The sequence below is a fragment of the Tachyglossus aculeatus genome, chromosome 16 (genome assembly GCF_015852505.1).
Source record: "Tachyglossus aculeatus isolate mTacAcu1 chromosome 16, mTacAcu1.pri, whole genome shotgun sequence".
NCBI lineage: Eukaryota > Metazoa > Chordata > Mammalia > Monotremata > Tachyglossidae > Tachyglossus > Tachyglossus aculeatus.
This window is the reverse complement of record NC_052081.1, coordinates 37,565,526-37,584,367: the sequence shown is the minus strand read 5'-3', so window position 1 is coordinate 37,584,367 and position 18,842 is coordinate 37,565,526. Positions and strand designations below refer to the sequence as shown.

The 18,842-nt window shown below is 46.6% G+C and overlaps 1 protein-coding gene across 1 annotated transcript in view; it reads right to left on the bottom strand.

The window, feature by feature from the left end:
* The window catches only part of FBXW4 (F-box and WD repeat domain containing 4), a 108,037-nt gene that overhangs the window by 19,207 nt on the left and 69,988 nt on the right, over positions 1–18,842 (bottom strand). Inside the window, exon 6 of the mRNA XM_038758625.1 lies at positions 6,534–6,599. Within this exon, the coding sequence (XP_038614553.1) occupies positions 6,534–6,599 (66 nt within the window). The remainder of the gene's footprint in view (positions 1–6,533; positions 6,600–18,842) is intronic.

Below are 18,842 nucleotides of genomic sequence, written 5' to 3'. Positions count from 1 at the left end.
TGGCTCAGAGATCCTGCCCTCTAGAAGCAAATGCTGGTAGCAACACAGACTAGCCCAACAAAGCCACAGGGCTGGGAACCAGAGGACAACTTTCAACTGGGCTCTCGGCTTGAATATCACTAGGTCATGATCCAAAGCGGTCCTTGGCACTGTGGAGGAGGAGAGTCAGTGGGCCTGATGGTCTTCATGGGCCCCCTATTTACTTGAAAGGAAAGTTAAATTACACATCTTTAGAAGTTCATCAGCATGTGTGTGTGTTTGTGTGTGTGTTTGTGTGTGTGTGTGTGTAGAAGTAGTGGGAAAGAAGTTAAAATATTTCCCTTTTTTCCTTCCCTCCACTGTTTTTTCGCAATTATTTGAATGTTCAGAAATGGAGTGGGGGGAGAGGGGTATTTCGTTCCTCCACGTCAGGGCTGCAACCCCTGAAATATTAAACACACAAACACACTTCAGGATTGAAATAATCCCCTTGGATTATTAAGGGAATGAAGCTGATAGGGTTAATTAGGCATTGAGTTTGAAGTTAATGTGGTCATTGAAAGACCCTCTCAATGAGCCCCGAGGATGCAGCTCTTAATGCAGAACACAATTGTTGGAGCAGAGTCCCTATTTATCAGTGCGGGACAACACCCCCGAGCTTAGGGACTCCCCCATTCGGAAAGCCCCACCAGCGGAAAAAAAAAGTCGGAGTGCCTGACAAAAGTTTACTCCTTCATTATCCACTTCCAAATCCAATTCGGCATCATTCTCCTGCTTTAAAAAACAAACAATTCCCTGGAATGCACTACAGCTTTCCCCTCTTGCCTGCCCTGCCCCAAGCTCCCCACCTCTGCCCCTTGGGTTGCTCTGGTCCCTGCCTCAGCAGCTCCATGGCCCAGCCTCTTCAACTGCTCCATGTGGAGATTCGGTCTTTTTCTATCTGGACACACTACCTCCTCTGCTCTTTCCTTCCTTCTCTCTGTTTTGCAAAGATGTGTTGCAATCATCCCTGGATAATATACTCCTCCCTTAGATTGAAAGCTTCTTGAGGGCAGAGATTGGATCAACCAACTCTGTTGTACTCTTCCCAGCTTTTAGTACAGTGCTCTGCACAAAGTAAGCACTTAATAAATACCACTGATTGACTGAATGGAGAGAAAAGACAAATACGATGGGTTTTATTACATAGGGTTAGAGTTTAAATGGCTTGAGTGCATCTCGGATCATTAATAGTTTTCCTCCTCAAGCAGCCTCACCTTGTGTCAGCCTCTTGCTGTTTCTCTAAAATTCTGCTTGAAATATGTATTCTCAACAGTCCCACTCTGACCATCCTTTAGTGACGGATTTTGGAAAGTTCTTTGCCAACTGGAAGATCCTTACGATATCAAGGAAGAAACTCTGAAAAAACTGCCACTCTTGTGGAAATTTAAATGGGTAGGGAGTCAGAAGACTTGGGTTCCAGTACCCCTTCTTGTCCCTGATTGGCCAAAGTGAGGTTATCACACTTCTCTGCTTTGGACCTCAGTTTCCTCACCTTTAGTTTCCTCTTGGTCTCACTAGGATGGTACGACAACTTAAGGGTTTCAAATGAAACCATGGATGACTGAAGAGAGGCGTAGGCTGAGGGAACTACTGTGGTGAAAATAAAAGTGACTGGGGAGGTGTAAGAGGAGTGAGGGGAAGAAGAGAAAGAGGGAGAAGGTGGAGAAATGATGCAGAAACTGGAGGAGGAGCAGCAGTAATAGCATGAGTTCGTAGCATGAACAAGACACTGTACAGCTTGTAACTGTTTTCTACAGGTAACAGCCCGGAGTCTAGACAGTGCTAACAATCACCATAAAGTGGGAAGGGCTCCAGCTTGGAATGATTTAGAAATGGAGGAACTGAGGCTTGAGTAAAGAGAAGGACAGAGTGAGCACATGAAGAAAACCTGAAGAAGTGCAGGGAGAGAGTGTGAATGCTGTGCAAGACAGGAGTAGAAAGTGACTCTGACCCTGGAGGTGTTTTTGTTTGTCCCCCAGAAAGACTCCAGGAGAAGAGGAAGAAGGTCCAAGCTAAAAGGGGAAAGGAAGACACATGGAGAGTCTCAAAGAGAAAGACGGGAGGATCAGTGAACTCTTTGTCAACAGGATTCCTGGACGGTATCATTAAAAGGCCAAAAGAGGCACTGGGTTGGAAACCTCAGAGATGAATTTGTTGGGGCGGCCACCTAAGGATGTACCTTCTGAAATTCAAATAATGGGTAGGGAATTATTTGTTGCAAATTTGGGGACTAAGACAATACAGCAGGGAATAAATACTAAGAGGAAATGACCCAGAATTGCAAGAAAGCATCTGCAGAGAAACCATTTGAAAAAGTGGGGATAAAGGATAAATAATTGGGGCTGGAGAACCACTCGATGGGTAGAGCTGAAGTGACACAAATATTAAAGAAGCAGTGTGCCCTAGTGGATAAAGCACAAGCATGGGAGTCAGAGGAACGTGGTTTCAAATGCCAGCTCCGCCACTTGCCTGCTGTGTGACCTTGGGCAAGTAATTTCATTTTTCTGTGACTAAGTTACCTCATCTGTTAGATGGAGACTAAGACTGTGAGCCCCATGTGTGGCAGGGACTGAGCCCAACCTGATTAACTTGTTTCTGCTCCAGCAGTTAGTATAATTCCTAGCACATAGTAAGTGCTTAACAAATACCATATTTTTAAAAAACCCATACAGATAAGACCTGGGAGAGATTTGTGGTTTGGAAGGGGATGCAGCTGGGTGGTGAAATGGTAGCCAGTCAATCAATGGTATTTATTGAGCACTTAATGTGTGCCGAGCACTGTACTAAGCTCTTGGGAAAGCACAATACAATAAAGTCTATAGACATACATGATCCCTGCCCACAAGAAGCTTACAGTCTAAAGGGACAGGAAGACTAGGATCAATTTGGGATTTTTTTTAATCTGGGGGTTCCAAGAAGGTTCACAGAGCCACAACCCCTCCAGCTCCAGGCAAACCTTCGGCTCATTCATTCAATCGTATTTATTGAGCGTTGTGTGCAGAGCACTGTACTAAGCACTTGGGAAGTACAAGTTGGCAACATATAGAGACGGTCCCTACCCAACAATGGAAATGTTTTCTATGTAAGGAGCAGGGACATAATAATGTGTGGTGCAAGAATGTCACTGGTGCACTTCAAGTGGAAAATTGGGTTCTGGGTATTCCAGCTTCCCAGAGGCAGGCCACAGCATGCTGCTTATGAAGGAAGTGGAGGCGGCCGGGCAATCAGTTGAAGGTTGGTAGAAAGACGGCGCAGGGTTACAAGTGGCGATTGGAGGAACAATGCCAGGGTCCCAAGACTGTTCTGTAAAGGGGGAATCACAGACTCCTGAAACACACTGACCTGCATCTCAGGAACAAACATGAGGGAATGAGAAGGATGAGAGGGATATTCAAGCAGCCCTCCACAAGACCGGCATCAGCCTCTGACCAGGGACCAGGTGAAGAAAAGGGGAAGGAAATGCAGCTTGAGCTCAACCAGAATGTTCATGGTTGATAAGAGAGTTAGATCACAGCTCTCAAATCTACTACAGATATGTTCTCGGTGTTCCAAGTCTCCCCCTTCGAAAAAAAAGGTAGGAACGAGAATGGACGAGAAGAATATAAAGAGAAAAGGGATGAAAGGGGAAGAGAGCCGCAGAAATCCTATGGGACTCAGGAGAGAGGGCGAGAATCTGGGAGAAACAGAGTAGAAACTCTCATATCATCGGCAGCAAAAAGGCTGTCTCTAACAGTCTGGCTCATGAAGCCATTTTTAATTTTGCTTTTGAATATATAAAGGTTGTGTCCACCACCCCCCCCAACCCCCCGCCCAACTGGGCACATAGGGTGTCCGGAGAGACTGGTTTTTATGGCCCGATAGAACAATAAGACCCATGGGAATTAAAAAGCAACCAGCACATCCACCTTCCAGAAAACAGCAGAGCCGGGAGAGAAGGACTCTAAGTTTTCAATTGGATGGACATTTTTATGGGACAATTTTAATGACTAAAAGGAAAAGAGGAAATTGAGGCTTCCTTTTTCCCCATTTGGGATCACAGTAATTACTTTAAAAATGAAAAAATAATTGGAACTCGGAAAGGAAAGGGGTAGGATAATGACAAAGAACGGCAGGGGGAGGGGAGGGAAAATGAGGACACCAAAGATAAAAAAATTATCTTCTCAATAACCTTTTTTTCCAGATCTGCATAAAATGGAATTTTAAAAGTCGGGGGAAATGGAAACAAAGGGGACAGAGTGATTAAGAACAGAAAGCTACCGTGGATCGGTGAGATACAGCTCAGTCAGCATGAAGACCTACTGTTCAAAAGAAATAGGAAGTTTCAGGGGGTAGAGGGCAGCAAATCCTGCCCAAGGGCCAGACGTGGAGAGGAAGAAAAGACATAAGAACACCTGAGACGAGAATTTCGCTCAACGGCAAAAGGCTTTGACAAGCAACCTGTGGAGGATTAGGCAATCCCAGAGATCAATGGGTGGGAGTGCAAGGCAAGGGGAAGTGGAGTGAAGAGAAAAGAGAGAGGTCAGGAGAGGAAGGGCTTCATGAGACTGTGAGCCAGGAATGAATATGTTCGGAGACAGCTCCAGCAATGATTATTTTAGATACAAGGCTGACCCTGAAAAAAAAAATAACCAGATAGGACAAAAGATGAAAACCCCACTTCTAAGGAAAGACCAAAGAAACCACCTATCAAAGGGGATGAGAGCAAGGGGACTATAGAAACCGAGGGAGAAGTGAGGAAAAAGGATGCTCACTGCTATTTTGGGGCTGCAATTCTGAGCCAAAAATGAAAGACTAATCAATCAATCATATTTACTGGGCACTTACTATGTGCAGAGCACTGTACTAAGTGTTTGGGAGTACACAATACAACAGAATAAACAGGCTCATTCCCTGCCCACAAAGAGTTTACAGTCAAGAGGGGGAGACAGATATCTCCCGTCACTGTAGACGGCACTACCATCCTTCCCGTCACACAAGCCCACAACCTTGGTGTCATCCTCGACTCTGCTCTCTCGTTCACCCCTCACATCCAATCCGTCACCAAAACCTGCCGGTCTCACCTCCGCAACATCACCGAGATCCGCCCTTTCTTCTCCATCCAAACCGCTACCTTGCTGGTTCAATCTCTCATACTATCCCGACTGGATTACTGCATCAGCCTCCTCTCTGATCTCCCATCCTCCTGTCTCTCCCCACTTCAGTCTATACTTCACGCTGCTGCCCGGATCATCTTTGCGCAGAAACGCTCTGGGCATGTTACTCCCCTCCTCAAAAATCTCCAGTGGCTACCAGTCTACCTACGCATCAAGCAAAAACTCCTCACTGTCGGCTTCAAGGCTCTCCATCACCTCACCCCCTCCTACCTCACCTCCCTTCTCTCCTTCTACAGCCCAGCCCGCACCCTCCGCTCCTCTGCCGCCACTAGCCTCCTCACTGTGCCTCGTTCTCACCTGTACCGCTGTCGACCCCCGGCCCACATCCTCCCCCTGGCCTGGAATGCCCTCCCTCCGCACATCCGCCAAGCTAGCTCTCCTCCTCCCTCCAAAGCCCTACTGAGAGCTCACCTCCTCCACGAGGCCTTCCCAGACTGAGCCCCCTCCTTCCTCTCCCCCTCCTCCCCCTCCTCATCCCCCCGGCCTACCTCCTTCCCCTCCCCCCAGCACCTGTATATACGTTTGTACAGATTTTTTACTCTATTTATTCTACTTGTACATATTTACTATTCTATTTATTTTGTCAATGATGTGCATCTAGCTTTACTTCTATTTATTCTGATGACTTGTCACCTGATCACATGTTTTGTTTTCTTGTCTGTCTCCCCCTTCTAGACTGTGAGCCCGTTGTTGGGTAGGGACTGTCTCTATATGTTGCCAACTTGTACTTACCAAGCGCTTAGTACAGTGCTCTGCACACAGTAAGTGCTTAATAAATACGATTGAATGAATGAATGAATAAAGTTTAGAGGACTGAGGGGTATCTAGACAGTGAGCCCGTTGTTGGGTAAGGACCGTCTCTATACGTTGCTGATTTGCACTTCCCAAGTGCTTAGTACAGTACTCTGCACACAGTAAGCGCTCAATAAATATGATTGAATGAATGGATGAATGAATGAATAAAGAATGATAAGGAAGGGAGCTAGGGGAACGAATCTAAATGCTTTAGACTTTCTTTCTGCATTTGCAGGCTTCCCCAGCAAAGAAACGGGAATAGAAAGGAGCAGGTGAACACGCAAAGCTTGATGCTACCCAGAAAAGGCTCTAGATTCAGACTGCTCTGATTACAGTCATTGTTACAATTAATTATACATTAAATTGTCTCTGTTACAAATGATTAACTGCCCTCAGCTGAAGAGGGTGATGGATAAAAGGAAACAGGGATAGGTTTCATCGATAGTCCAGAATGTATTTCACTTGGGCCGCAGGTAGAATCAGATACGGTGTGCTCTTTCAACCCGCTCCTCTTTGCCTTCCACCCCCTCCATGGAAGCTGGCTGGCTCTGGAATCTCTCTTACCTGGTGAGGTCCCAGATTCTTAGGGGTGAGATGTGTCCACAACAAGCTGTCCCCGTCACAAAAGAACTGCCAAACAAAGGAACAACAGAGTTAGGCCCGGCCTGTCAGGACACGCGGAGGAAACGGCTCTGGGATCTGGAATGCTCTCCTAATTCTCCAGGGGATAAAGGGGTTAAGCTGCCATTCTGCCCCAGAAGGCAAAAGGCAGCCAAGGGAATTATATTTGTGGGGGACGATCCTGCAGTGGCATAGAGCCAAACGAGCATGGTCATTATCACCTTTGAAAGTTAAGTATTAAATTTCCACGTAGAATAGTATTTATAAAGCTAAGCATTGGAAGGTAGGACGGTTTGCCCTTTAGGAACTTACATTCTAAAATTCTCAGGCACTAGGACATACATATCACAAGACATACTCTTTTCTTTTTTTTAATAGTATTTGTTAAGGGCTTAGCATGTGCCAGGCACTCTACTAAGTGCTGGGATAGATACAAGGTTGGACACAGTTCATGTCCCACATGGGACTCACAATTTTAATCCCCACTCTACAGATGAGGTAACTGAGACACAGGGAAGTTAACTGACTTGTCCAAGGTCACAGCGCAACAGAATCTTTTGACTCCTAGGCTCACGCTCTTTCCACTAGGCCATGCTGCTTCCCATTCTCATATGACTGTACAAGTCAAGAGGACTCTGTTTACACACACCCACAGAAAGCATTTCTGTCTTTTGCACTCTAGATCCCTGACATACCAGGGTCTGGGGCCCAAGGTGCTACACCTCATGGCCCCAGGTAATGGAAGACTGGCAGGGGTGAGGGAAGAACAGTCTATGACTTTCCAAGGATTTTTTTTTAATTTAAAGTTAGTTTTGAGGATTTTCCCAGAGAACTGCTGCTCTGTGGTGGAAATCCCTGAGAATTAACTTTAAATTTTGTTTTAAAAGCAAGAAAATCAAGGCTCCTCTCCTCCCACTCACCTCCTCCAGTCCCTCTGCCACTTGGAAGGACAGAGTTCAGTCCACAGCACCCTGAGTGACAACTTGTCGTGGCCTCAGAAACTCACAGGAATTGTACAGGGGGAAGGAATTGTCACTTGGCGAAGGCAAAGGATCTTCAGGAGATCTTCAAAGAAGGGACGGGAGGGGTGACCTGCTGGGCTTGAAGACATTCCAAGAAAATGGAATGCCAGAAAAGAAGGGCCTGAACTGGGGGGGAAGGGGAGTGATGGGAGATTAGCATGGAGGACCCAGGGGAGGCTGAGGGCTCTTGCTGAAAGATCTTGAGGTTGAGAGTGAGGTGTGATGAGTAATGGGCTGCCACTACAGGAGTCTCAGGAAAGGGATTGCAAGACCAAATAGAGGAGAGAAAGAGAGCTGGGTGCTTTTCATGTTTGTGAAGCAGGGATTCTGGCAAGCCTGAATCCCACCAGCCTCACTCTATGTAACCAGCACAGGGTCAATCTGGTAGCAAAGTAAGGCATGGTGAGGAAAAAAAAAAACACATTAAAATCTGAAAACTGATTAGGACACGTTGAACTGCAGGAACCCAAAATTCTGGGTGTGTAAACATGACAGAATGGCAAAGAAAGCATGTTCCAATTGGCTTCGATGCAGGAAACAAGGCACTGAATCTGGGAAGGCAAGCCAAGCCGCTCAACTGGGGTAGCTTATGTGCTTGCAGCTGGGATTTTTTAGGCACGTCACATGGCCCGTTCAGTCGCACGACCTGTCCACAACACAGTCACCCTGACTGTTGCTACTTTTTGGCCCTGGGGAATGCTTTGGGGTGGCTATGATCGTTCAGTGACTCATAAATTGGAGAAGACAGAATAAGAACAGAATGTTAAGAATCTTTTTGGTCAGTGGCACCTTCGAGCAAGCCCAAGACATTCACCACTGCTCGCAGAGCAGGTTAATGGCAGACCTAGAATTAAAACCCATTCTTAGTCCCTAAATGAACTGCTTCCCAGCTAGATGACTGTAGGGAAGACTCATCTCTTTAATTCAAACTGAATATTCAGTCTGTCACCAAATCCTGTGGGTTCTCCCTTCACAACGTATCTAGAATCTGCCCCTTCCTCTCCATCCCAAAACTGCTACCATGCTGATCCTAGTGCTTATCATATTCCGCCTTGACTACTGCATTAGCCTCTTTGCTGACCTCCCTGCCTCCTGTCTCTTCATACTTCACTCTGCTGCCCAGATCATTTTCTAAAATAAAACACTCAGTCCAGGCCTCCGCACTCCTCTAAAACCTCCAGTGGCTGCTTGCCCACCTCCACATCAAATGCAAACTCCTTACCAACAGCTTGAAAGTACTCATTCAGCTCTCCCATACTACCATAATTTACTAAGCTCTTACTACCACCCAATCTGCACACTTTGCTCCACTAATCCCAACCTACTCACTCTATCTGGATCTAGTCTGTCTCACCACTGACCCTCTGCTTACATCTTCTCTCTAGCCTGGATCTCCCTTCCCTTTCATATCTGTCTGCCCACCACTCCCTCCACCTTCAAAGCCCTACCAAAATCACATCTTCTCCAAGAGGCCTTCCCTGACCAAGTCATCTCCTCTACTTGTTCTCCCTTCTGTGACCCCTATGCATTTGGATCTACACCCCTTAAGCGCTTGATATTCACCCTACACTCAGCCCCACAACATTTTAGATAGAAACATGTCTGTTCTTATACCATACTTTCCTAAGCGCTTAGTACAGGGCTTTGTACACATAAGCACTCAATAAATACAATTGAATGAATATCCATATACTCCCCCACTTCCCCTATCTATAATTTATTTGAATGTTTGTCTAACCGTCTAGACTGCAAGTTCCTTGTGGGCAGGGATCGTAACTACCACCTCCATCATAGTGCACTTCTTGTACTCTCCCATGCAAACAATAAGCACTGACTGACTGATAGATAGGCCAGTTGTCCCATCTTAACCCAGAAGTTTGGTTTTCACCAGATATGACCCAATATAGCATGGATATAAATAGTTCCGATAGAGTGTCGGATTTTTTTTTTAGTGTTGAATTTTGTGAAATCCATACATTCTTGCAAAATGGTTCCCGTGACATCTTGTTCTGCTGTGTGCCTGGCGTAACACACATGACATCCCACATGTCTCTTGGCCCAGTATGCAGGAGGACCATTAGGGGCCACTCTGAGAGAGAGAGAGAGAGAGAGAGAGAGAGAGAGAGAGAGAGAGAGAGGGAGAGAGAGAGAGAGGGACAAGGAACACTGGGCTTGAACAACAAAGCAGCAAACAAGAGCAGTTGAAAGCAGCTGAAGTTGCCAGCCTCCAAAAGGAGCCCTGGGGCAAGAGTTGTGTCCCTGCATGTTCACCACAGCACCGGACACAGGCCGGAGCTCCGGATGGCACTCGGCACAGAACAAACAGCAATAATGATACGTTAGCAACACGGAGACAACGGCTTGTCCGCACTCGGCACTGGTTGGAGGCCCTACTTCTTGTCTGAACATTCACTCCCCACACCTGATGGCAGAGACCTCCGAGTAGGGGGTCTCAGCCCGGGGCACTGATTTACAGTCAAAATTTTAGCGAAGGTTTGGGATTTTCAAACCCCAGCTAAGTCATCATTTGGAGCCAAGATCTCAGGTCTCTTGCCCACAACCAATTCTTCAGGCCATGTGAACCCCTGCCCCCGATCTCCCCTCTCCCTCTCAGTGAAGGAAAAGAGTAGGTTTCAAAGTGGAAATACCGGCATCTTCTGACCGTAGAGCGGCGCCAAACCAGCCTCTCAAATGACTCTGCAATTGACCCCCAATTGAAGAAACGGCATTCTAGCCCCCAAACTACAAAGCCGAAGAGGTGTTGCCCCTTTCCACCCCCACAATTTTTTTTTTCTTTAGTATAATCCATTAATAACTGGTAAAGCCAATTACTGTGGTTGGAAACATAATAGCCGCTTGGAAACCATTCAAGCAGGCAATTGGGTTCTTCAGATTTTAAGGGGAGGCAAGAAAAAAAAAAAGAATAAAATACATCAGCCCAGACACACAAGCATTTCTTAAGGTCTGTGGCAAACCTCTTTGACTGGGGCCACAGGTCTAAATTAGCGTCAAGGTAAGTCAATAGGGAGGGCGATGGGAGGACCCTGAAACTTTAATCCCTGCCACTCCAGCAACTCTGACCTCCCAGTAAGTCTGTGGTAGGGATTTTAAGACCCATCTCTCTTGAACCCATCCTTATCTCTGCCTCCCTCACTCACCTGAGCATTGGCCAACTATTCCTCATTTCATTTGGTGGTCTCTGCTGAACACTTGGGTAGGCTCTATAGCTGATGCCATAACCTATGACTTTCCCTTTTTCAGTCACTTCTTTCTTCCACCCTGCTGACTCCATACCGGTCTAAAATAAGGATGCTACACTCCTGGATGACTTAGTGAAAAGTCCATGGGTCTGGGGGTCTGGATGCCTGGGATCTAATCCCGACTCTTTTATTTGCCTGTTTTGTGACCTTGGGAAAGTCATGACTTCCCTGTGTCTCAGTTTCCTCATCTGTAGAATGGGGATTCAATATCTGTTCTCCCTTCTACTTAGATTGTGAGCCCCTTGTGGCCTGGGGACTGTGTCTGACTTTTTTTTGAATCTACCCCAATGCTAAGTACAGTGTTTGGCACAGAGTAAGTGCTTAACAGATATCCTATTATTAATTATAATAATACTTATGATCATGATAATACTAAAACTTAACATTTTATTGTATTAACCACTTACTATGTGTCAAACACTGTTCCGAGTGCTGGGATAGGCACAAGATAAGTCGGTCAGACATAGACCCTGTCCCACATGGGGCTCATGGTCTAAGTAGAAGGAAGAACAGGTAGCCCCATTTTACAGTTGAGGAAGCTGAGGCACAGAAAAATTAATTGACTTGCCCAAGGTCACACAGCAAGCAGTTGGCAGAGCTGGGATTGGGACTCAGGTCTTTTTGACTCCCAAACCCTGCTCTCTCCACTTGACCAAGATGCTTCTCAACTTCTATTCAACTTCAACCTTCTAGACTGTGAGTCCGTTGCTGGGTAGGGACTGTCTCTATCAGTTGCCAAATTGTACTTTCCAAGTGCTTAGTACAGTGCTCTGCACACTGTAAGCGTTCAATAAATAAGATTGAATGAATGAATGAACTTGCAGGTAGGATCTGTAAATGCAATTGGGAAGTTAGGTTCCCTTTACAATATGCATGGAGGAGATTCAGACAGGCTTGATGCAGCGCTGGCCCTCAGGGGCAGCCATACTAGTGGTGACTATGGGTTGGGCATTTTTTAATGATAAGCGAGGGACTGGATCATCTTCAGACTCAAGGCCCAAACTAGTGCTGTTGTTTCATCTGCTTCTCCTAGAGGCTGCTGCCAGTGATCCAACTTCCTAAGCACTTTATGTTTCTTCAGGTGAGGACGTATAGCTTTGAGGGGTCAGAAAGAAAGGCCCAGCAATCTTCGCAGAAAAGGTGACTGAAAATTTGCCATGTGCAAATCCCCAGGAGCACCCAATCACAGACTGGAGTGGGAAGGATGAAATCCCATTGTGTTTTCTGCTGAAATGAACTTTCTGCTGCCTAGAGTTGGGACACCTGAAGCCAAGGTGTCTGATGAAACCCAAACTCTCTGAGCTAAACTGGTTGCAGGAGACTTCCAATGAGATTCGAGAACCAGGCCTTGGATTTTCCCATTTTAAGAAGTCTTAGAGAGTTAGAGAAAAAAAAAAAAAAGACCCAAAGAGGGATTATTGGAGAGTTGGGACAGATTTCCCCAGGGGATAGTTCAGGCTCCCACAGTGTTCACCATGAAGGTGGGTGGACCCCGGACATCTCAGATTCACACAGAAGGCAGGTGAAAGATGCTAACAACACCTAAAAACCATGAACAGTAGCCTCCCTCTGCCCTCACAAACACACACACAGACTCCACATTTTAGCTGCAAGGCATAAGGGGCAGCTGCCCCGGGCCCACTGCCCTCAGAAGCATTCCCTGCACTAATTTTGGTATTTGTTAAGTGCTTTCTATGTGCCAGGCACTGTACTAAATGCTGGAGTAGATATAAGGTCATTGGGGTGGACACAGTCCCTGTTTTACACTGGGCCCACAGTCTTAATCCCCACTTTACAGATGAGATAATGGAGGCACAGAGAAGTTAAGTGACTTGCCCAAGTCACACAGAAGAAGAGTGGCAGAGCCAGGATAAGAAACCAGGTCCTTCTGACTCCCAGGAGAGTGTTCTATCCATTAAGCCAAGTTTGATTCAAAATAGGGTTCACTATGGCCATTCCTACAGTATACACTCCCAGCCCCAGATTTTACTTAGGCCATGGTCTCTACTGAGCTAAAAAATCTACTTACCTATGCAAGGGAGGGGGTCTGTGCCTGTAGGGAGAGACCTAGCCAAGCTTTGGAGAGAGTAAGAAGGGATAAACTCTGCCCAGGAGCTCCTCCATCTTTCTCTAGTACAGGCTGACAAGAGCCTTGATTATACTAGAAGCTCTGCCCAGATTACCGGCTCCCATAAACAAAGTTTCTTCTCCATCCAACCTATCCATTCCCCGGCCAATGTCTCTCCCACATCAGCCACAGATCCCTACCTTGGGATTTAGGCTCTGCTCATTCTACATCCATTCTGCGATCAGGTCAGCTCACCCCAGCTCCATCTGACTGATCCCCTCACCCCCCTTAAGATTATCACCAGAAATAGGGTCAGAGTGCAGGTAACCATAAAGAGTCAGGGAGGCCCCCCCTCCCCAGTGAGGAGAATGATGCTCACAAGGGCCAAGAAGAGTTTGGTAGGATCAGAGGTGGGAGATGACGCACAGAAGTTCGTCAACCGTAAACTCGTGTGGTCAGGGAATGTGACTGTTTATTGCATTGTACTCTCCCAAGAACTTAGTACAGTGCTCTGTGCACAGTAAGCACTCAATAAATACGACAATGAATGAATGAGAAGGAGCAGCAGTGGTGGGAGGACCCCCACGGAGGAGGCACAGGAGGCAGAGGTTCTCAAAAAGCGGTCTACTGCAGGGCTGCTGTGAGCCCGGGCTTGGAGGCTGCATATCTTTTGAGTCAGTGCTGACACACTTTGGCAAGGGAGGCCACCGGAGCTGTCAAATCATTCACCAACATGCCCATCAAGTGTATTCAGTTCTCTCCAACCCGCACTGGCATTTTAATTACTGTTGGGTAAACTAATTTGTACAAATGAAGGCAACTCTGCCTAATAGAATATGCAAGCTCTCTGACCTCTGACAGGCACTGACACAAGATACAAAGGCAGACGAAGAAGGCTTTTTATCTGAGCCTTATTACTCTCTATTACTCCAATTAGTCAGGCTCCAGTGCTCCTAATTGGGGGAAAAATTGCAATTAAATCAATTTTTGATGGGCTGCAAGTGGGCTCCCGAACCGCCTTGCCTGTGAAACACTGATATTATAGCAGCAAAGGTCAAAGTCCTCACCGGCACCTGCGGGCCCCCCCTCAATTTTCCTCTGTCCCCTCCCTAAATACCTCACTGAACCCCCTGCCCCTGGCAGCTCAGCCAGTGAAGAGAGAGAGGAGGGAATCATTAGAACATGTCAGGTCTTATCGCCACTGCCGCCGTCCCGCTAACCTCCACAGTTGACATCATTATGGAAGGTAATTCCCGCAGCGTGAATATAGTGCGAAGGTCACACAAACTTGGTGCGGCTCCCAGTCCGAGGCCGGGGGCCGTGGGGGAGGAGGGACGCAGGGAGGATGGAGGCGATGTGAAGGTGGAGGGGAGCAGCTGCAAAAGTAACAACATTGTGAGAAAGGGAGAGGCAGAATGGGGAACAGGCAGAAATGGAGATAACAGAACAGGGAGGGGGAGGACAGAGAGATGGAGAATGGAGATGCTGACCGTCAGATTTTCATTTCTCACTCGGTGCTCTCCTCCAGACCCCTGCCTGCAAAGAGATGTGGAGGAACAAGAAGACATTGCAGGGAAAGAAGAGAGGGGCCATTTGCCTCTCTCAGTGAGTCTCTCTCAGCCTTGCATTCCCATGCTAAGGTTACCCTGCCTGAGCGCTCCAAAACAGAGTAGGAAATCACTGGACTGTAAGCTCCCCTCTGGACTGTAAGCTTGTTGTGGGTAGGGAGTCTGCCAACTCTGTTATACTCTACCAAGTGCTCAGTAGGATGCTCTGAGTACAGTAAGCACTCAATAAATATCATTGATTGATTGGAGACAGTGGCAGCTCCCACAGATCTTCAGTACTGGGTTCATAGGAGCATCGCACCCACTCACTGGCCTTCCCATCCACACCCCAACTTCTGGTCTAGTGGATAGAGCACAGGCCTGTGAGTCAGAAGATCATGGGTTCTAATCCTGGCATCACCACTTGTCTGCTATATGACCTTGGGCAAGTCACTTAAGTTCTCTGTGCCTCAGTTCCTTCAACTGTAAAATGGGGATTAAAACTGGGAGCCCCATGTGGGACAGGGACTCTGTCCAACCCAATTATCTTGCATCTACCCCAGTGCTTAGAACAGTGCCTGGCACATAGTAAGAATTTAATAAATACCATAATAATAATAATTATTATTATTATTACTGTTTTCCTCTAGAGATTGCAAGAGAGACTTCTGGTTGGCATACAGATTGACTACCCAAGGTCAGCGTAGCTGCCCATGAGCCTCTGAGAGAAGACGAGAGGATAGTGGACTGGGTTCTCCAGGGAATCCAGTGTATTCTCTGACACCAAGAGGAAGAAGGCAGTAAGCCTGGTGTCCACCAATAACATTAAAAGACACAATTGCACTAACCCTGTAGAGTACCATGCCAAAGCACATCCAGGGTTAATATGCTTTCAGCAAACTCATCTGGTCCTGTCTGGGTTGCTCTGAGGTTGGGACTTTTATTTGCTTGAAGAAACATGGCTTGAGTCTCTGTATCTTGTTCTCATTACACATTTGGCAAGGCTCACCTGGCCAGGGCCTACTCATGACCCAGTTATACTCTGTTTACCAGCCTTGAAGCCTTGCCCGTTGAGAAAGGCAATTCCCACACACAGACCCAGATGCTGGAAGGCTCTGGAGTTTGTACTTGGGGAATGATGTGGTCCCAACTTAGCTATGGAAAGAAGGGGAATGAAATGACAAGATGGTCACCACACTTCAGTGGGGCATGTTCATTTAGTCCCCTTCCATCACACTGCTTCTCCTCCCCAACACCACTTGGTCCCAGCACCCAGAAGCCCAATTCACCTTCAGGCAAGAAAGCCATGTCTTCCGGAGAGCAGCTTGAAATCCAATGCTTGCGTGAAGGAAAAACCAAACCCAGCTCTCTGCAGTCCTTATGCTTCCAATGAAGTTTCAAGTCTGTATCAAAAGTTCTCAGGTCCCTCTGGAATTCTATTTCCTCCTCTATATATCTCCTAGGAATCCTGGGTGTGGGACTGCTTCTTGCTTGATCTCAAAGATGTATTTCTAAAAGACTGGGGGCCAGCAGAAATTTAGATAACAACAATAATAAAAATAATAATAGCGGCATTTGTTAAATGCTTACTATGTGCCAAGCACTGAACTAAGCCCTGGAGAAGATACAATATCAGCAGATCAGACCCAAGTCCTGTCACCCTTAAGGATCACCATCTAAGAAGAACTGATAGCAGGTATTTTATCACCATTTTACCAATGAGGAAACTGAAGCACAGAGAAGTGAAGTTACTTTCCCGAGGTCACACAGCAGGCAAATGACAGAGCCTGGATTAGAACCAAGTCCCCTGACCCCCAGGCCAGGGTGTAACCCTCACGGTTCCTCCCCTCCACCTTTTCTTGGCTCTGGCTAGGTCCATCACTTCTCTCCCATTCCTTGTTGAGGTTGAGTATCTGCTCAGTGAGGATGGGAGGCTGAGAAGGAATAAAGAAGCATCAAGCAATAATATTTTTTTAACTGTTGGAATCAAAATATTACTTTCAAAATGGATGCAGAATAAAGTGCCCAGTCCTGGGGGGCATTTAAAAATTGTAAGCCATAATAGTACGAGAAGCAGCGTGGCTCAGTGGAAAGAGCCCAGACTTGGGAGTCAGAGGTCATGGGGTTCTAATCCCGGCTCTACCACTTGTCAGCTGTGTGACTTTGGGCAAGTCACTTCACTTCTCTGTGCCTCAGTTACCTCATCTGTTAAATGGGGATTAAGACTGTGAGCCCCACGTGGGACAACCTCATTACCTTGTTTCTACCCTAGCGCTTAGAACAGTGCTTGGCAGATAGTAAGCGCTTAACAAATTCCATCTAAAAAAATAGTAATAAAAATAATAATTATAATAAAATGGGAGCATTTGAAAATTTTAAGTCATCATCAAAATAATAAAATAAAAAATAATACCTATTTAACCCCCACTGAATGTGTAGCCCTCACTAAGACTCCTGACTACTTCAGACCCCGATGAGGAGGCTCTGAAAAATTCTCCCCTCCTCGAGTCAGAAACTTGTCTAGTACTCTTCTACCACTGAAATTAACTCTGTAACTTCCTCCTTCTAACAACCATGTCTTCGGAAGTTTGACACCAAACTATCTTCCTGAATTCAAAAAACAAATCTTTTCTCGATGAGGTGTCCAAACTGGCTTTGTTATTAGGGGATGGGCAAGATGCATAGGGAGACCACCAGCGGTCAGGCTGAATGGACTCCCTATAGGGGATGAGGCTCTGGACCCAGCTGGTTAGGATGGGGTCTTGTCCGAGCCCTGAGCCGCAAACACAGCAGGATTATGGCTCGAGACTACTCGGGCTCCTGGTCCCCCAGGCCACAAACCCTGACTGGTTATTTCAGGGTAACTCAGGAGAGCAGAGCTGGGTGAGATAGCACAGGCTTGCCGATGAATCTGCCCCAGCAGCTGGCATTTAAACTGGAGCTTCTTGGGATTGTAGAGAAACATGCATTAGGCCAGACTCAGACTCCGCAAACAAACATAAAGGGAAGCAAAGCCCATTCTGAGATCCCCACAGGCTCAGGCTCCATTAGGCCATCAGACAGCCGAGATAAGGGGGTGGACACAAGACAAGACCTCAACAACAAGTTTGTTTTAAAATCTGATTCCTCCCAAACACACACAAATGAACAAGCCCCTGGAGATGACACTAAGTCACCGCCTTTATTCTAGTTGGGCTTGGGGTATGTTTTTTCTGCTTAGGTTGTGCTTTAAAGTGTAAATATTGCCAGATGGGTGAGGAAGAGACACCCTAAAATGGGCCCAAAGGAAAATGATCTAAGCAACACATAACCCTTCCCGATGTTCCTGACCTCTGCGCTTCTCCCGGCCCTTGGGGATCTTCTCGAGGCCCGGCACAATTCCCTAACTTGCCGATACCATCGTGCCTCTAATTCCTCCTCATGGCAGATGTGCATATAACTTTTCATTCATTCATTCATTCAATCGTATGTATTGAGCGCTTACTGTGTGCAGAGCACTGTATTAAGCGCTTGGGAAGTACAAGTTGACAACATATAGAGATGGTCTCTACCCAACAACGGGCTCACAGTCTAGAAGGGGGAGACAGATAACAAAACAAAACATGTGGACAGGTGTCAGGTCATCAGAATAAATAGAAGTAAAGCTTAATTCAGTATTAGGCACATAGTAGGCACTTAAATACCCCAATTCTTATTCCAGTGGCCTGTGAAGGCAGCCTGGATCTAGCCATGAGGACCTAAAGCCCATACCCTCCCCCTGCCAGCTCCCCCAGCCAAAGCTGCAAACCCTGTCCTCTTCTGAGCATATTATCTAAACAAGTTCACATTTTTACCAGTTCCCGTTTCATTTAATGATCATCATCATAAATAATGATGGTATTTGTTAAGTGCTTACTATGTGCGAAGCACTGTTCTAAGTGCTGGGGGGAGCTACAAGGTGATCAGGTTGTCTCACATGGGGCTCACAGTCTTAATCCCCATTTTACAGATGAGGTAACTGAGGCACAGAGAAGTTAAGTGACTTGCCCAAAGTCACAGAGCTGATAAGTGGAGAACCGGAATTAGAACCCACAACCTCTGACTCCCAAACCCATGCTCTTTTCACTAAGCCATACTGCTTCTTATGTCATTCCTTTTACTGTCACATTTTCATCACTTCCCAAACCGTGGGAGAGGTGAGTCGGGACGGAGCTCGGACCCCATTCCCTGAAGCCCAGCCCACCCACCACCCAGTATTTTCAGTCAACTGCCAGCTCAGAGCCGAATAGCAGCTCCTGATATGCATCGTAAATTGCGCACAGAAGAGCTACACAAGAGTTCTAGTGGGTCCCCATGGACAACTGTCAGGGACTCTT